The sequence below is a fragment of the Parasteatoda tepidariorum genome, chromosome 6 (genome assembly GCF_043381705.1).
Source record: "Parasteatoda tepidariorum isolate YZ-2023 chromosome 6, CAS_Ptep_4.0, whole genome shotgun sequence".
Classification (NCBI taxonomy): domain Eukaryota; kingdom Metazoa; phylum Arthropoda; class Arachnida; order Araneae; family Theridiidae; genus Parasteatoda; species Parasteatoda tepidariorum.
Window position 1 is genome coordinate 32,305,659 of NC_092209.1, and position 20,715 is coordinate 32,326,373.

The window sequence follows — 20,715 nt, forward strand, 5'->3', positions numbered from 1 at the left end:
AAAAAATTCTTGAGATATCTTGAAATAAGCAAAAAGTATAACTAATATTTAGTTTGAATTTTGAACAAACTTTGCTCTTCTGAACAAACTATGCTTCCCAGATTGCAGCTTCCCCCTATATTTTGAGGGGTAGAAATCCAAATCTGCCGAAAAAAATTCTATTTGCTTAGAGAAAGTATGTTTTTGTGTCTGATTTCGTAAGTTAAAATATTGTCTGCACAAATTATTTAGCATATTTGAGACATTAAATTATGACAAATATTTATAAATGAATAAAATACATATTTAATATAATGACTTAATTTATTATTATAAGTGTATTCTGTTCCTATTTTTTATTATGACTTATACCCATTTATTATAATGACTTATTTATTGAATGGGAAAACTTAATGAATAAAATTATAATATTTTTTTTTTAGAACCATTTTATAGAAACAGATTTTTATTTATTTTATTCTTCTGAAATGAACATTGCGTAGTAAAAAAAAAAAAAAAAAAGAAAATGCTTGTATCTTTATTGGTATTTTTAAGTTATTGAATTACAATGAAACAAATATCTTTAATTAACATTGTTTTTAAAAATAAATACATTTTACTAATTGTTTAATTTGTTTATTTTCAGGATGATGAAGTTCAGTTAGGTAAAATTATTACTTATTTTTCTATGTCTTTTATACTCTTGTGTTTTGAAATTTATCTATAAAATATTTAGTGCATTTTTGATGTCTTATTTCTACTTCCTTGTATGAGGGTCTTTTTAAAATATTTTATTTCTACTTACGAGATTTAAGTAAAAGTCTCAAATTTTTAGAATTGTTCAAAGAATTTTTTTCCTATAATTAATGCACTTTAGTTAAATTTTTAAATTAAAATATAGCACTTTTTAATATAGCAGGGTTTGTAATATTCCTGATAAAATATTTTGCCTTTATTTGTCCTCATTTTTTTATTATTTTTTTATTTATTCTAACCTTCTTCATTTTTGTGTGTGTTTAGAATATCCCTTTTTCTATGAATACGAATACAGGTTTTAAAATAATCAATATGAAGAATAGGCAGATTTCTGTTTTCAATTCAATATCTCTTATTTGAATTAATAATGCTAATTTATATAGCAATATATGATAGTTTAAATTTATTGACCGCCCCCTAATTTCCACATGGTGCTTGACATGACATTACATTAGCTGCCTGAACCATGTATTGCCCGTACATGAGTCAGGCTGGTATATAACTGTACATTATATAACTGTACATGATCGGAAATTTTCAAATTATCAGAATGATTCAGACGGGTTTCCTGAATAAGTTTTTAAAAAACTTGATGAAAAATCTATTAAAACCAAATATAGCGATTGCAAGGGCTGTTGGTTGGTCAATAGCAAAATTGCAGCATTGGTCATAGGTGCATTTCAAATACACCCTTCTTCTACTTCAATTGTTTTTAACAGGCTTCCTGCAATGACATAGGGATTTCCTTCACAATTTTTAAAAAAGGCCTTTTAAAAAGTCTATTGAAGCCAAATTTAGCAATTGCAAGGGCTGTTGGTTGGTTGGTCCAATTGTTTTCATAGAAACTCCATCTAGTTTCTCTAGACAGAGTTATATTCTTTTTTGAGTAGTTCCTATTTTGTTCTTTTACTTTGGCCATATTATTTACAAACACCTTGTGTATGTGTTACTGCTAAAGTGTAGAAATGAGTTATCAGGCATGTGATGTTTGTGTTAATTCGTGGAATTCCGCAAATCTCAAGATATATTCATGAACTTCTGCAAATGAATAATTTATATTTGGACGAATTTTGTTACTTAGCATAAGTCACGTTAACTAGACATTTATTCCACCTTTACCGGCACCCTCTTTTTTTCTCGGTTCTCATTCACAAACCATGACCTTTTTATATGCAGATTTGTTAGAGAAAAATGCATTTCAAATAAACTTCAAGAACACGAAATTGAAAAAAAAAAAATTAATCCATAGTGACTTTGACTAGAATTAATGAACTACTAAAGTAAACACAAAAGTATATAATTAATAATAATAATAAATAACCGAATTGGTAAACATTCAAAAGATCGTTTGCTAGAAAAAGTACTAAAAGAACTGCACATTGGGGGGAAAAAAATTCAGATAATTTCTTCTTCCAGCAATCACATGTCTGGTTATTCTACGGATTATCTAAAGAATTTGCAGATTAACTTGGGTGATACATTAAAACACCAAAAAATTGTTTCATTTTCCAAATTTAGTAGGTAATCTACACATTAGCAATATAATTGGCTCGTTACCAATTATGCATTCATTAAAGTGAAAATAAAGTCTACTGGACAACAGCAACCTTTCTACATGCTTAAATTAACACAATGTTATTTATTTATTGTTTTGCTTCCTCAAAAATCAATCAAACAATCAACACATTTGTTTGATAAAATCAATCATCAATCACTTTAAAATCTAACTAGAATAATTTGATTTAACATATTATTAAAATTAATGAAATTAACCTAATGTCCTTTGTTTATTTTCCAATATCTGAAGAATCAATTCAATTAATACAATTAAACAACCAACAAATTAAATGAATAATCCCAACAAACTGAAGCAGTAAGATATTACTTGATTAAAAACTTCATTCGCTTCGAAAATCGATAAAAAGGAAGTAACACTAGACATGTTTCAAAGTCCATATGAAGTGCATTATTTCCTTTTTATGTGTTTTTGCAGCAAATGAAGTTTTTAATCAGGTAAAATCAACAAATTAGTTTGAGGGAAACGAATTTTTGAACTTTAAGAATATAGAAACCATTAATAAATTGTGAAATTGTTACCTAGGTAAATTGTGAACACTCTTGATTCTTGCAATTTAATGTATTACCCTAGTTCATCTTCCAATTAGTTAGGTAGTGCCAAAAAAAAGGACCACCCTGACAAGAGACAAAAATTTAATTTTGAAGAATTCGTATATTTAAGATTTGATTTGATGGAACTATTCAACTAATTTTTCTCCAATTTTATATTTTGTCATGTAAAATTACATATTTTGAAATGATGTAAAAATGGTATACCTTACAATTCAAAATTATTCAACTATTATTAAATAAAATAATAAAATTTTTGCATGGAATTAATTATCTTTAGACAAATGAATTTTATAATTGTGTGAAAAAGTTTTTCAATTCGCTTAAAAAGTTTTCTAGATATGGCGTAATACGCAAAAAGTAAAATTAGGATTGTTCTCCTGACCAAACTACGGGGATAATATTTTCTTGATTGCGGCTATCCCCCATATATTTTTTCAGAAATCTGAATTTGTTGAAAAAAGGCATGTATATTTAAAGAAAGTATGTTTTTGTGTCTGAATTCGTAACTTAAAATATCGCCTGCACTAATTAATTAGCATATTTGAGGTTACCCCCTCAAACCATTAAGAATGATCTCTAGAACGTGAAGATCGGATCATTAGATCAAAAGTTATTTAGGGTGGTCTGTTTGTTTTTTCTCTTTTTGGCACTCTGTACATGTTAACAGCTTTCAAGATTTAGTAGTAATGTATAGTGATAATATATATATATTAAATCATTGTAGATGCTCTTTATATATACATATTTATGTATGTGTGCTTTCAGTTTCAGCTGTAGAACATTTGGATACTTCTATGAGTGATTTTTTTTGTAGGGTAAGTAATTTTATTCAATTGTATTTAGAACATACAATTCTAAAGTGGCATTTAATAGTTTAAAAATATGTAAGTTATGATGGAAAGAAAGTACTATTAATGGCTTTTAAATTTTTGTATTTAAACATAAATACTAATGCAAATTTAAACTTTATTAAAGTATTTAACGTGTACAGAAAGATCTAAAAATGAGTTAACAAAAGCTGCGAAATTCTTGGAATGTGTCATATTGAAGTTAAACTAAGAACATTCTTTTTTACATAGTCTTTTCAGAATTACATATTATTTCTTTTGGAATTCTACTATTAACTGGTTCCTTTTTTTTCAAAACTACAATATATAATTATTTTAGCTTATGTCTAAATTGGCCTATGTAATGCCTGTCAGGAATACCTTTCTTATTGCAAATTTTTTAAGAAATTTTTTGTAATTATTTATTACATTTTATTCTTATTAATTGTTATCAGAAATGTTTTGAATCATTTATTATAATTGTTTATTTTATCTTAAATTTAATTGATCCAAAAATGAATATAAATGTTAATTTCTTAAGATTCTTTTTATTGAGATTATTTCATTTATTTAAAACTCTGTATTGAGATTTAGTGTTTCATCACTATAAAATTGCTGATGCATATAATTGTTTATCCTCACTTTTACAGGCTTGTGATGCTCACATGAATAGCCAAGCTATGTGGGAAGCCCATGTTAGGGGGAAAAGACATTTGAAGGTAATAAATTTCACTCATATATACTTTTTCCATTATAACATATTAAATCAATGCCCTTTAACTGTTAACCTTGAAATCAGACGAGATTTTTGAAAGAACTCCAATTTTAAATTAAGATATTTTTTTTACAAAATTGCATAAAGTAATCATTAATTTAAAGAATAGAATGAACAGCCTGATTGAGTGTATTTAAAATGATGCATAAAATTTTTTTATGTTGGCTAATGAAACCAAGAATAGAACTCTTTACCAGAAATAAGTCATATTTTGTTACGACTATTTGTTTAACGAATCTTTGAATTGAATTTATTCTGACTGAATTTACTCTAATTCAATAAAGTAAAAATAAGGTAATTTAAAGTATTGAATAAACAATTTGATTGAATGCATCTAAAATTATGCATAAAGTGTTTTTATGTTGGGTAATAAAGTCAAGAATAGAATTCTTTGCAAACAGGTTATACTTCATTATGACTATTTATTGTCTTTGAAAATGTTATCTGCAATTTTTTGAAATAACTTTTAACAATAGAAGTAAAAAAAAAAAAATATTGGTGCACACAGCTTAAATATGATTTTTTTAAATGCTTAAAAAGTGCTTGTTTTTTGTTGAATAATTTGATAAATGGGAAGAAGTTACTTGACAGGCATACTTTCTTTACCAACGTGTCTAATAAGCTTGATAGTTAAAATGTCAAATCCATTTATGTCTTAAACTTATTTTTAAATGCATATTATTTCATGTGAAATAATTTACAGGTAGCATAACAGTTACACTTTGAATACAATACAGCCTCTTAAGAATTTAAAATTTTTTTTTGTTGTAAAATAATTTTAAACCCTAATTAATGAAGTAATTGTTGTAAAAACAGTAAAGATTTTATTTTTAGTAAAATTATTTTTATCCTCAAAGCTTGTATGTTTTTATGGTTTTAAAAAAAATGTTGTTTCAATTGTTCCAACTTTTCTTTGTATTCACAAAACAAGCATTTTATCACTAAAGTGCTTTGAATTCATTTTAACTGTGCAGCAGCAGCATCTAAAATGCTGATTAATGAAGTAATTGTTGTAAAAACAGTAAAGATTTTATTTTTATCCTCAAAGCTTGTATTCTATTTTTTATAGTGTTGAAAATTTTTGTTTCAATTGTTATCATAAAAACTCTTTGAATTCATCTTAACTGTGCAGCAGCAGCATCTAAAATGCTGATTAATGAAGTAATTGTTGTAAAAACAGCAAAGATTTTATTTTTATCCTCAAAGCTTGTACTGTGTTTTTTATAGTGTTAAAAATTTTTGTTTCAATTGTTATCACAAAAGCTCTTTGAATTCACCTTAACTGTGCAGCAGCCTCATTTAAAATGCTGATTTTTGAATACAGTTATCCAAATCTTTCCATATCCATTCTAGCTGTGTACTTTATTGGGCAATTTTGCAAAAAACAAAAAAAAAAACAAAAAAAAAACAAAAAAAAAAACAAATCTTATTCCTTTAAAAAAAGAGGGAATTTAGTTTTTCAGTTTAGTTTTTGCCATCATGTAGTTTTTTATTCTAAACTGAAAACAAACAAGATTTTGAATTACTACTCTAGTTAGAGTAAAATTATAGTTTCAATTGGATTAAGTTATGAAACTGTCATTAAAATTTGGACTAAAAATTAAAAATAGCTTTTCCAAAAAGTGTTCAAACAGTAAATGCTTAACCACGTCAATGCAGCTAAATAAAAATTTTCAAATGTATTTACCTAGCCAACACCCATCCTTTGCTGTTGAATCATTTGATAGCACACTGACTGGTATAGATAGACCACTTGAAAATATTTATTATTGTTGTTCTGGCTTGATTCCAGCACAAGCATGTTTACAGAAAACTGACATTTCATGATCGTGCTTGCTATAAGGTGAGTCTTTGTACACATAGCTTATGCACGAGGCACCGCAAGCAGGCAATCTGTTGTTATCTTTCATTTTCAAAGAAAAGGAGAACAAAACAATTACAAATATTTTTTTATGAAAAACTTTTACTGATTATCATATTTTCTATGTAGAAAACTATTTTCCATTAATGTAAACAAAATTTAGTTTTCTGTTGATTACATAATTAGTTTTTAAATTAATGTAACAATGTTAACTTTGATATACAGTGGATCTTTATGTTGAATGCCTTGAAAGGTAAGACTTAGTGTTACATAAATCTTATGTTATATAAATAATTTCACTTATCACTAAACCTTATCTATAAAACCTTGACGTATGTTTATGGAAAATAATTTTTATCTGCTTATCATATTTTCTATGTAGAGAATTATTTTCCAGTAATGTTTAAAAAAAATCAGTTTTCTATTCATTTCATAATTAGTTTTTAAATTAATGCAACAATGTTAGCTTTGATATGCAATGCATCTTCCTAATGAATACCTTGAAAGTGAGGCTCTGTGTTACATAAATTTTGCACTATGTAGATCATTTTACTTATCAGTAAGCTTACCTAATTAAACATGGACATTAATATCAGAAACAAATGAATATTTAAGTGTTTTAAAGTTATTTTTTGATGAAAATTACTTTAAACTACAAAAACATGCTATTAAGTATTTCTTATTAACAGAAAAAGAAAATTGTAATTATCATTGAATTAACAAGAAAAAAATGTATTAATTTTGGGTTTGCTTTTGAGACTATAACCTCTTAGCGAGTAATTTTCTTGCAGCCTGTGAGCAGTTATAGTTTGTCTATGGTAAGAACACCCCCTGCCAGAAAGTCTGAGGCTGTTTGCTGCTATGGAAACAAGAATAGCGCTTTTCATGGAGGGTAGCTTCTCTTCACTCTAGGGCTAACACAATAGACTGATGAGCAAGATTTCCTTTCTAACGCCAACCTGAGAAAACCTGTCCTAAATAGTGACCCAACACCCCTACTTGAAATAATTATACCTCTTTACCATAGTTACCGCCATGGGTGCAGACGAATGACTTTGGGAGTTCTTACTTTAGACAAACTATAATATTTTAGAAATTTCTTCAACCATTGTTGACACTCACGCAAAGTTAATGTTATGGAGATTTGCGGTTTATAGAATTGCCTTATATTCTATAAATTGCGTTATATTCTATAAACCTATTATTGCCTTCTGCTGTGTTAGATTTAGCAACATTCTACTTTTTAATTAATTCTTTTTTTCTCTCTATCTTTTCAGAACATTAAGAAAGTGCCCGGAGGTAAAATTCTTTTTTAAATATTTAAGTTCATAGCATTTTAACCCTTAACAGGCCATAGCCGTCGTACGAGCGACATGACACTTTCACTTTTTCGGTCAAATACTACATATAGGATGACTGTAAATCATTTTATTATTTTTTCGTACTTATTGTCATATTTACAATCAATTTAGTTGTAATTATATTATTATTTAAGTAATTATTATGGTTATTTATACCTAATGGGAGGTAAACTTGGAATATTTCTAGACTGTTAAGGGTTAACTTTTAATTTTATTTTTACTTTTAATGTTTTGATTTGCATTTAATGTTTTTGCGACATTTAAAAAAATCAATATTTCAGAAAGCACATCAAAAATTAAAGCTGTTCAATGCACTAATGAGACTGCCCATCTTATGGATATCATTAGGGATAGTGATGCAAAAGATGAATATGGAAATGACATTGTCATTGTTGGTAAGTTTTAAAATGTATATTTTATTAAATCAAATGCATATTCCAACTTATGAAAGTATGTAAAATGATATCTTCAAACATAAATTCAAATTCTTAAGTCAAAATTATTAAACAGGAGGTCATTAGCATTTATTTGTATTATATAATAAATGGAAAAATTCCACTACATTTCAAAATAATGGAAATATTTCTGTACTATACATTTATTCATATTTCTCAAGAAATACTAAAAGAACCATTTTATAACTTCAGAAATATTTACAGCAAGCAATTTCTCATACTTATTAATGAAGTTTAAAGCTTTTAGAGGTTTGAGAAACTGACAATAAATTACAAACAGAAAGTAGTATTTTTGCACACCATATGCCAAAAAATAAAACAAAAATTTGTAATAATTATTTTGGTTATTATATACCAGGGATGGCCAAGCTCCTTGATAGTCGAGCCATTTTTCAAAATTTAAAATTTTTCGCGAGCCGCGATAAAATACGTAATTAAAAGGTAGGCAATAAAAAGGTATTAAAATTTTTTTTTACAGAAATTATATTTATTGAAAACATATAAATAAAAGTACAAAATATGTGTATTTAATTTAAATATTAAAAATTAAACATATTTATTTTAATTCTCTTGATAATTCTTTAATATTTGATGAATAATTGGTGAAAGCACTTCTCAGTAATTCTTTGAGATGCTGGTTAGTTTTGCCAAGCAGCCTTTTTTAATTCAGGATACTTTGATTCTGGTACAAATTTCGAAAAGTCAGTAATCGACGTCGACTTATATTTTAATTGTAGAGCTTGATCTTCTTGCATCTCTATTAAATTTAATTCCTCAAATCAGGGGTGTCAGACCCGCGGGCCGCATGCGGCCCGAGATGAACATTTTTGTGGCCCAGTCAATATATCCGAAGTATATATTGACTGGTCAGTCAGGATATATTGATGTGGACCAGTATATATTGATTGTCGAAGTATATATTGTCGATATTGTCGAAGTATATATTGATGTGGCCCAGTCAATATATCCAATATATCAAAGTAAAAATAAATTAGAAATGTGAATTAGAAAAGAAACTAGCATATGAAATTATAATATACTATATTTATAAACTATGCGGATCATTTTAAATTGTACGCGTGAAAATGTAAAATTCTAATTGGCTTGTGGCACCTGCCATTCCAGGGATACTGCATCATATCAAAAATACGCAGAAAAAATTTCAAGTCTTCGAACGGAATTTGAAACAAGGTTTAAAGATTATAATTCCTCGGAAAACAAATTTTGTTTGTGTTTGTCGATTTTCTCAATAAATGTAGACTCAGTAGTATGTAAATGGAAGTGATTGAGATTCAGTGCGACTCAAATTTGAAGGCAAAATTCATTGAAGTGGTTATGCCTGAATTTTACAAATATTTACCAGCAAGGTTTGAAAATACTCAAAAATTCGCATATGAAATTATTTCCATGTTTGGAAGTACTTATCAGTGCAAGCAATTATTTTCTGTTATGAATGGAAATAAATCTCCTGTCCGAAACCGTATTAATAACGCTCACGTTGGGTCAATTTTGAAAGTAGTCTCGGCCAATAAAATTTCTCCCGAAATAGGAAAGATAGTAGCAGAGAAGAGATGTCAAGTATCAAACAATAATTTAACTTTATATATGTTTATTACAATGTACTATTCAAAATAAAAATATTTGTTTCTATGAACATTGATTTTTTTTTTTGCGGCCCACCTAAAGTCAAGCATTGTTTATTTGGCCCAAGTTAGCTTTTGAGTTTGACACCCCTGCCCCAGATGCTTTTTGGGTCATAATTATATTGGAAATGAAAAATTTACCTTTACCTTGAATTTTGTTAATTTCAAATGGATTCAGAAAAAAATCAAGAGACGATTTAAAATATTTCAAGCCGTCAATATTCCTTCTAGTTTTTTTATATACTCGTTGAGTTTTTCTTGTTTAATATTGGAATAAATTTTTTTAATTCGAGGAAAATGACAAAATGTTTCATTTTTAATGTCGTTTTGAAAAAGTAGTAATTTAGTTTGAAAACTAAATATACACTGTGAGACTTCACATATTATTTTATCTTTCCCCTGCAATTGTAAATTCAGTGTTTGCAAATGTTCCTTGATATCAGTTAAGAACTTCAAGTCATGTAACCACTCGTCATCGCTAACTCTGAACTCGGGTACATTTATCATGAGCCGCAAATAATCCACCAAAGAGCCGCGTGTGGCTCGCGAGCCGCAGGTTGGTCACCCCTGTTATATACAATAAATGCATAGAATTTTGTAAGCCTAGCTTAAATTTTTATGGAGATATGGACATTTTTATAAGCAAATTTTTTTGTCGTATGTTTTTTTGCTATAACTATTAATTATATTACTATTTGCTGTTACTATATTCAATAAAGTAAAAATAAATTTTTTAGAGCAATTTAAAATTAGTTATAAAATTTTTGCTTTAAAATTTGAGAAAAATTTGTTGAAAACTGTGCAATATATTAGTAATTAAAGTAGTTCTTTTATACAGCTCATGCACGGTTAAAAATAAAAAAAAAATTTCTTCTTAATTTTGTAGTGAAGCGTATTTTGCAACTAATGAAAAAGTCTGATTTGAATATTTAAAAAGTTTCAAGCAATTTTCTCAGTAGTTTTTGTACTTTTTAAAAGAAACTCAAAATGAAAAGAGGTTTTCTAATATTATTTTGTAACATGAGACAAAATTAGATAACATATTATAATACCTTATGATAAACGTTCATACACCGAAATATGATTGTAAAAGGAAAGGAAACATGCAAAAGAGTAGATACTTTGGTGGGGGATAATCCCCAACAATACCAGGGTCATTTTTATTAAATCTTGTTTAATAGTAGAAAATAAAATTTTAGTGGAAAACCCCTTATCATAAAACAACTTAACTTTAAAAAGTGTGAAAACTGCTTAGAAAATTACTTTTTTCATTTTTAAGATATTTAAATCCAACTTTTTTATCAGTTGCCAAATATGATTCACTACAAAATTAAGAAGAAAATTTTTTTCCCCATGCATGTGCAATATAAAAGAACAACTTTAATTTCTCATATCTTGCTCAGTTTTAAGTGAATTTTTCTCAAATTTTAAAGCAATAATCTATACATAATAATAAACGCGGCTGTGTGTGTGTGTGTGTCTGTAATCACAATATATCGCCCCAGAAGCCTCGCCCGGGCACGAAACTCGGCACATAATTGTGTTTTGACATAATGAAGAAGTATTTTTTTTCTTTTTCAAAAATTTGGATTAGTTTTTTAGTTATCAGTCATTTTGTAAGAAAATCTATGCTTTTTCGTCTTCAAAGAGCCATATTCAAAAAACTATTAAAAAATGCATATCTCTTATAAATGTATGCTAATGCGAACCTTACAAATGAAACATTAATTTTCGACAACTTAAACCAATAATATACGAAGGAATTAATAATTTAATTGTAAGGTTCGCATTAGTTTACATTTATCAAAGTGGATAAAACTTTAACTTTTGTACTAAAAATGTGGCAACATATTAGATACGTAAATAGAACGCTACTCTTTGATATATTTATCGCTGTTCATAATTGTTATAATAAGTTTTTCTTCTTCTTTCCACTCTCTTTTTTTTTCTTAAGCGAAGACGATAAGGGAAAATTATACTTGAGGATGCCCCTTGGCGAAATTGGTGACTTATGTTTGGCGCTATTCCTGTTTGCGCGGAACACCGTGGTAACAGAAATAACGGCCGAAACATAATGATATTTCAAAAAACATTGGAAAATTTCAACAAAACATCGGATAAAGCTTGCAATGAACCCAATATAAGCAAAATTAATAAATCCAATAAAAAGGATTTTGAATCGAAGCAAAAATTAATGGAGTAGGTGCAGAAAGAAAAGGAAAAAAACAACAACTCACTTCTTCATTAAGCTTGAATATTCTCAGATTTAGGTGCACAGAATTATCTAATAACAGTTAGATACTGTCTAAATTTATCGTGAATAGAATCTGTGTACCTCCATCGTCACATAAATTCGGCGAAATATGAATCGAAAATGGCGTTTGTGGTACCGAACTGGTGATGACATTTTTTTATAAAGTCCCTTTTTATGACTGCCCACATACCTTCGATCTTATTGACCAGAAGTAAAAGTAACCTTACCAGCCGGTATCTAACGAAGAACTAATGGACCTCTGAAATTACGTATACCGTTGAACATTAATAACGCTAAAATCTAAACCGTTGAGAATCACGATTGGGTTTCAACATCGCCCAGCTTGGCGATCAACCGCGATCACAACTTGGCGAGAATCAAGGGGCACCCTCAAATATAGTCTACCCGACGTTAATTTTTGTAGCGATATAGAAATAGAAATTGATACCATAAAAAAATTATAGAGAAATAGATACCATAAAAAATTAATTCGTTTTCGTGTTCTTTTCATGTATTTAAAGCAACTTTTGTATGCTTTTACAATTTCTGAGGCCTTTTTTTAAGAAAAAAAAACAAGTCTCCACCTGATAGTTATATTATAGGTTAGGTTACCATAGCAAAGTTACATCTTCAAACATCCTCAAGAGCTATAACACATCTGCAGCAGAACTGGATATGAAGACAAAATTGCAGGACAGGAACACTTTAATTGTCCACTAATCTTCAGATTTCCTGCTATGTTTTAAAAAACTTTATTTGTGGAAACCTTTAGCGTGGCGGACAGCTGGCCGCCTTAGGTGGCTAGTTTTGTAATAAATTTTAAATTGCACCAAAAATTTTGTTTAATTGTATTGAATATTTTCACAGTCATCGTAAAAAACGCGACAATTTTTCTTTCTATAGAAATGTCCTTATCACCATAAATATTTTAGCTAGGTTTGCAAAATTTTGTGTCATAATAACCAAATAATAATTGAGCACACAATAACCAAAATGATTGGTACTAGTTACAAATTTATTGCTACATTTTTTGGCATAGGTTGTACAGAAATACTATTTTCCATTAGTAATTTATTGTCGGTCTCTTAAACCTTTAAACTTTATTGATGAGTTTGAGAAATTGCATAACCTAAATAGTTATAAATTTATAAAATGATTCTTTAAGTATTTTTTGAGAGTTATAGTGTTTCCATTGCTTTATCCAACCCCAATATTTCATCAGTGCCTAAAGCCATGTCAATGATTATCAGACAGATATCAAATATCTTTCAATTAATTGGGTATAATGATGATCAAAAGAATTTTAAATTTATTAAATAAAAAATAAAATATCAAAATATAAATTTTGTTACCTTTTTAAATTTAAAAATAAAATTTTCCGGGTGAAATAGGAATAGTTGACGGCTATGTTGATTAAAACTTATATTTCTTTACAATGGCTCTTAGTGTTTCTTTATAGCTTATAGCAAGTGCTTTTATACAATTCGGTCTCATTAAGAATTTAATTAGGCAAGAAGGAAATTTTCCTTCTCTCAAAAATATCAGTTTGCCGTGCTTCTGTCTACTTTATATCACATGTATAATATTTATACATTACTAGTGTAGTAATTAATGTTTATACATAACTGCAATAAAATTATATTTTTGTGACACTATTGTTTACACAAATTACACCCAACTTGCAACCAATTTGGTCTGAGAGAACCGCTTCCAATTTCGATAAATCGCTTTACAAAGTTTTAAATGCTAGGTAGTTTGAATTGGTTGTTGTTGGCTACATTAACTTCAATGATTTTTAAAAGCTATTAAGTTTAATGTCAGTTTAATTTAAACATATGTGGCTGCAGTTGTTGAAAAATTAAAATAACTTTGTTAAATAATTTAACATATATTTTTTTTAGGATTAGGATATATTAAAGAAACACATGGGGAAGGTGGAGATCTTTACAATTGTTACCTATGTGGAGCTTGCACTTCATCTTTTGATATCATTGATCATCTTAATCAAACAAAGCACAAAATAAAGTACCTGGTTAGTTTTCCATAGATTTCTTGTTCATTGTTTATGTTATGCATAGTTGTTTTCATAAAAGTAAATTGTCAAATGTTATTCCAGTGTACATAAGGGACACATCATCCGAATTAAAATTCCATAGGAACTCATGCCTAGAAACGTAACTGTTCACAGCTAGGGGCACTTCCCTTTCATGACTTGATAAGAAGAACATGACGAAACAGTTCATAATAGGGAAGCACCTCCAGCCAGCGTATGATGACATTTCCGAGCCTGGGTTTCTATGGAGTTTTTATCCTGATGATGTGCCCTAACACTCGTAGAAATTTGTTGCAACATTTATGCAAGCGCCTGCTTTATATAACATTTTGAAACTTGTACATTTCAGCAGAAACTAGACATAAATTATCATTTTAAAAAAAGTGAGAAAACTGATTGCAGATTTAAAATCACTGATAGAAAGTATCTAAGATCTGTTACAAAATCCCGATGCAAAAGGGAAAAAAAAGTGTCCCCCAATGTTATTTGTGCCTGCTATTAATTAGCTAAATTTTTTATTATTCTTTTTTGTTTGCTTATAGGAACCCAATTATTTTCTATTTGTTTGTTAATTTAAAATTTTGCTAAAACTACCTAAATGTTATTTTTTTGTTTTTAATTTTTTTTTACATACAAGTGACAAACATACTTTTCAGTTTTAAGTGGTACTTGTTCTATCCAGTCCCAAGCAAAGTATTGTTTTAAAATGATCTAATCAGCATTATAAAATAGTATGTAAAAAAATATTGTCTCTTATTATGTTTGAAAAAGATCCTTTTTATTTTGAGCTTTTAAAGATAACTGGCATGGAAACTTTGATTTTGATTCTTTGTTGAATTATTACTTAATCAGTTGCATAATTTTTTTTCTTATCATCGAACATTTACTTTCTGTCTTTAAAATAGAGATTTATATTGTTTTTAAGATAAAAAGAATGTGATAAAAAGAAAAATAAGTAAAGAAAGAAAAGAAAATAATGCAGAAATGGCAAGATCTTGGTCTTAAGGACCCATAGTTTCCAAAATCCAGCAGAATCACTGTAATCTTACAATCACTGTTTAGAAATGTAAAAATAGAAATGTTTAATGTTTTTTACACTGTAGTTTTTATGTAACAGTTAACTAATTTTAACTTTTACAATTTTGCCAGCTATAGAAAAACAGAATTACAATAGTTATTTGTCATCCATTTTTTAATTTCTGATTTTTTGTCACTCATGAAGGAAGGAAAAGTTACTTTTTTATAGTTAAATTTCTTCATAGGTATTTTCACTGAATGCTGAATTTGATTGTTACAGAAAAATGTAATGCAGTGAAGTTCTTATTTTTTTTTAGTAAATGCTGAATTTGCTTGTTATGGATGGAGTGCAGTGGAGTGATTCTTTTTCTTTAGTGAATGCTGAATTTGATTGTTATGGATGGAGTGCAGTGGAGTGATTCTTTTTCTTTAGTGAATGCTGAATCTGATTGTTATAGAAGAACGTAGTGCAGTGGAGTGATTCTTTTTCTTTAGCGAATACTGAATTTGCTTGTTATGGATGGAGTGCAGTGGAGTGATTCTTTTTCTTTAGTGAATGCTGAATTTGATTGTTATAGAAGAATGGAGTGCAGTGGAGTGATTCTTTTTCTTTAGCGAATACTGAATTTGCTTGTTATGGATGGAGTGCAGTGGAGTGATTCTTTTTCTTTAGTGAATGCTGAATCTGATTGTTATAGAAGAATGTAGTGCAGTGGAGTGATTCTTTTCCTTTAGTGAATGCTGAATTTGATTGTTATAGAAAAATGTAGTGCAGTGGAATAATTCTTTTTCTTTAGCGAATGCTCAACTTGATTGTTATAGAAGAATGTAGTGCAGTGGAGTGATTCTTGTATTCCAATATCAATTTGTGGCACTTGTAGTTGATAATTAAATTGTATGGAATACTTTAAATGCATCTTCTAAGGAAGGTGGGTGGGTCACCCAAACTATTGGTTAAAAGCGGAGACTGGTAGGTTTGATTCTATAGTCTAAAACTGGATCTGACATTTATGTACCGAAAGAAGCATATTACATTTATTAGTCCAACATTTTTAAGTTTGGAAGGATCCGGTGCTGGTACCTAATTAGTCACCTGACTGAGATAAAAATCATGTAGTGTATCTACCACACCAGGCCTGTTAAATGATAGGGAACAAAAGTTTAATGTTTCACAAAATCTGGGTTAATTGCAATATTTTGCTTTCATTTTTTACCCCATATTGCAGATAAAATGTATGTTGCATCGTTTTTCTATAATTCAAACTAATATAAGCATTTCATTTATTAGGAGGAGATGGATTCAAAAGGATATCCCAATGGCATTGAGCAAATTAAGTCCTTTACAGGATTTTCTGCTTATTCAAAGGAATGTATGATCAATGATGAATGTCTCAAGAGCAAAAGCAAATACGGTGATGGCAAAGTCTCTGTTTACAAGTCAAAAAGTAAGCTATTATACTTTACTTAAATACTCTTTTAAATTAAGAAACAAATACTTTGTGTCCTGCATATTTTAAGCGATTTTAAAACATCTAAAATCTTATTTTAGTATAAAGCAGGGGTTGCCAAACTTTTTTGATCATCGACCCCTGTATAATTTTTCGAAATCTCCATCGACCCCTACAAACGTAATTTTCTGTTAATTAAAATAAAACTCTATTAGATACTGTGTTTGTACATTTATTTTATGACTTTAAACATTTATTAAAGTAATAATACATTGTGTAACAATAGTTTTATGAAAAATATATTAATATTGAAATTTACAAAAATTGGCCAATTTTGTATTTTTTGTAAAAAAAATACAAAGTGTGCTATAGTTTTGTCGCGGGCTGCACTAATCCATATTAGTAAAGCTTACCTTCTTTTTTGTGCATTGATAATTAAAATTTATATCTAAACCAAACGAATGGTTTTATCGAAACAATAACTAATTATCCTAAACTATAAAAGTTTTAATGATGACACTGCAAATATTCAGCACAGTTTGGAAAGATAGCTGAAACTTTGATGGTATTTGCATTTGTAACGTCAGTGCTCGTCACACGTGACATTTGGACAAGCGCACATGTGCATATGACTTATAAACTGCGCTGAGTTCGTGCCACTGCGCGGTGGAACGTAAATACTTGTTTCACCCCAATAAATATACGTTTATTAATTTATGTTTTATAAAGAAACTGATATTGAGTCAATTATAAAAAAATTCACAAATTTTACATACTTAAAGGTATGTGTGATTTGCGTATTGAGAACCGTTTTTTTTTTAAACCCACAATCGACCCTTCCGATTCGAATCGACCCCCATTCGCCCCCCTGTCTCAGATCGACCCCCGCTTTCGTTAAATAGACCCCTGGGGGTCTATATAGACCACTTTGGCGACCTCTGGTATAAAGTTTACAATACTTTACCAGAAGATTTTTTCAAAAAATATTGTCATTGATCTGACCAAAAGCATTTATTGATTGTAACAGTACACTATGTTAAAAGGTTTAAAAATATGGGCTTTCTTTGCTTTGATACATTGCTTCTATCAAAATTTCCAAAAATCTATGGCACCACAGTAAACCTTTACCTTAATTGTTTTAAAATTGTGTCTTTGCTAGAGACTTTTTAATTGCAGTAATAGGAGGAAATTTAGATAGCTATATCAGATCCGTAATTCAGCTTGAGGTTCAGTTGACACCTTTGAATTGGGTCACAAAGAAGACAGAGGGGCAAGGTGAGTGAAGTGTCCAAGCGTCTGCAATGTCAAACGAAAACTTTATGTATGAATGCTTGAACCATTAAACAAAACTTCATATGACATTCTGGGTTCAAGTGTTCAACCATACACTTGACATTTTTGTCGGTAGTGTACTTGTAGATGGCCTTCCAGTGGAGGTTTCATCTGAATTTTTTAATTTGAAAACCATGATTTCTTCATAACAGGGCATTTTTAAAAATAACCACCACCAGAAGCCGTTTTAATTTTGGGAAAAGTTTACATATCATGTTTTTTCAGAGTTCCACACAAAAACTTGATTCCATGCATGAATTGCTTATTCCTTTTACTAATCTGAACATTATGTGATGTGTATTTGCTTCAGTGCATTCACAAATATACCGTTTCAGGCAAACCCTATAGTCACTGTTCCAAAAAGTTTCAACCTAAAAGTAAAAATATCCCTTTTTTCTTCCATCCATCCTTTTCTTTCTTTCTTTCTTCTGTAATTTTTTCCACGTTTTTTCTACATTTTGAAAGCGTCTGTTAATTTTTTTATGTTATTTTCTCTGCTATAAGACTTAATCCTAAATAATTATTCAAATCGAAACACTTTCTCATACTTTTAAAAAGTCACATTCTGTTGTTCCTAAATCTATTTTTGGCTCAAGTATGCATAATTATAAGTAAATTTGCTCAAAAGTTGGTAATTTTTTTTAAATAACAACAGTTTATAAAAAAATCTTTATTTTGCTATTTTGTACTATAAATTATATTTCTTAATGTGTACTTAACTCTTGATTCATATTTCTCTTCTTTATTTAGACATGTTTCCACCTTCCTATGGCTCTCATCTTTAAGGCAGTGTATGAAAGATGCCAGTGATCATTTAGATTTTTGCATTTCAAGTTGTTATATGTTATATAACAGTTAAAAAATTTGTGAATGATGTATGTATATATTTTGTGTTTATATGTAGAAGCTATGACTGTACAATGCATTGTGTTTTATTATCATCTTTCATTATGATCATATAGATTTTTGCATTTTAAGTTTTTTCTTCATGTTACATGATAGCACCTTTTTAAAAACAATTAGTGAATGATGTATATATTTTGTGTATATATGTAGAAACTACAACACCTCATAGAGGATGCCATTGTGATTTATTATCTTTCATTATGATCATTTAGATTTTTACATTTCAAAATGTTTTTCTGTTATATAATAACAGCTATTTAAAAAAAACTTACGATGCTATGTATATATTTTGTAAAATTAAAGTAGGATACATATTTGGTTATTATGAACTTTTTATGAAGATATTAGGAAGGTTATTCTTTGATTTGTAATTCTTGGGTTTAATCTGTGATTTGTTTGATAAATCACAATATTTTGAGAAAGTCTGAACTTTTTCAATTTAGTTGATTTCTTTCAAAAAATCAGTTTCTCTCATTTTTTATTTTATTTGTAGTTTATAAAGTTCTTTAATCACATGTATATTAAGTATACTAGTGGATTAATTTATAAAAAATTACAATTTTCTTGACTTTTTACAGTAGTTATTAAAAATTTAAAGTTTATTTTTCAATAGCTAAATAGGCAAACCCACAAAAATTGCTAAATTAATATTTTGATGCATTTATTTAATTTCTAAATGCAAACAAATTGTATTTTAAAATGAAGTTTTATGGCAGAAAGCAATTTTTAAAAAGTTTTTAAGCTTGCTTAATCCATATTTCTCATTTATATTTACTATTTTAATATTTATATTTAATTATATTATATTTATTTAATGTTATATTTTAACTAGATTCATTTTAATTTAGCTTAGAAGTTTTATAAAAACTGAACCTAGCATTAATCATTTAATGGAGCCACATTATTTTATTACAGATTTTTTTAATACATTATTTTCAAATGTACATCCCATATTTTTATACTTGTTAAATACGACATATATGAATTTGCTAATGTTATAAATGTATAAAAAATTATTTCATGTTAGGAAAATTTTGAAAGATGTAACATAGTGCACTGCTTGTTGCTTTATTCTTTATATAAAAAAAAGTGCACTGCTTGTTGCTTTATTCTTTATAAAAAAAAATAAAAAAAAAGCTATCTTTTTATATTGAATCAGATAAAATGTAAATAAAAACTTTAATTTATCATAGCTGTGATTTTTTACCCCTTTTGGCTTCTAAATTTTGAATACGACATCAGGTTTTTTGACGGTTGTTTCTATCTCACAGTAAAATTTTCAATTTAAGTCACGTGATTGAAACCATGCCTGATGGAGGTAGATACCACCTTTTCCTTTTTTTACATCAAGTGCCCGACTGTGTTCATACCAAAAGGAAATCATTTTACATCAATATTTAACTCTGATTCCGATAAAAAAATCTAAATTGTTTGTTATAAAAACAATTAAAAAATAAAATACATAACTCGTTATTTATCTGAGAAAATAACTTGTTATATATTTTCAACTAAATAAGGAATAATAGAAATTTTAGTTTTAACTATATTTTGTTTCAGATCTCTTTTAAAGTTAAATATTTCTCATTAAACTTTTATTCTAAATCTTTCAGTTATTAAAATCAGGCATTTATTTTTATTCTAAGAACGTCCTCAAAGGACCCAACTAGAACAGCTTTGACATAAGCTGTTCTAGGATGAAAGGTCTAGGACACGGGGATGAAAAACAAAAAAGAGGACTGCTGAAACTAGCCTACAGACAAATGGTAATAAAGGAAAGAAACATTGTGGGATAGTTCAGTTGGGTGAGTGAAATAGGTCTTGAATGGCAGGGACAGAATGCCAAATTTGAGTACTCATACTGGCATAAGGAAAATTAAATTAAACTTACGCCAACTATAATTGTAACATGCCAATATAT

General features: G+C 28.4%; 1 protein-coding gene across 1 annotated transcript in view; it reads left to right on the plus strand.

The window, feature by feature from the left end:
• Nucleotides 1–18,676, plus strand: part of LOC107437649 (uncharacterized) — a gene marked incomplete at its 5' end in the record, with an annotated part of 38,718 nt that extends 20,042 nt beyond the window's left edge. Inside the window, 8 exon segments of the mRNA XM_016049739.3 lie at nt 626–644; nt 3,631–3,680; nt 4,343–4,411; nt 7,606–7,627; nt 7,971–8,084; nt 13,943–14,073; nt 16,400–16,556; nt 18,642–18,676. Coding sequence (XP_015905225.1) covers nt 626–644; nt 3,631–3,680; nt 4,343–4,411; nt 7,606–7,627; nt 7,971–8,084; nt 13,943–14,073; nt 16,400–16,556; nt 18,642–18,676 — 597 coding nt within the window.
• Nucleotides 18,677–20,715: the final 2,039 nt, after the last annotated feature.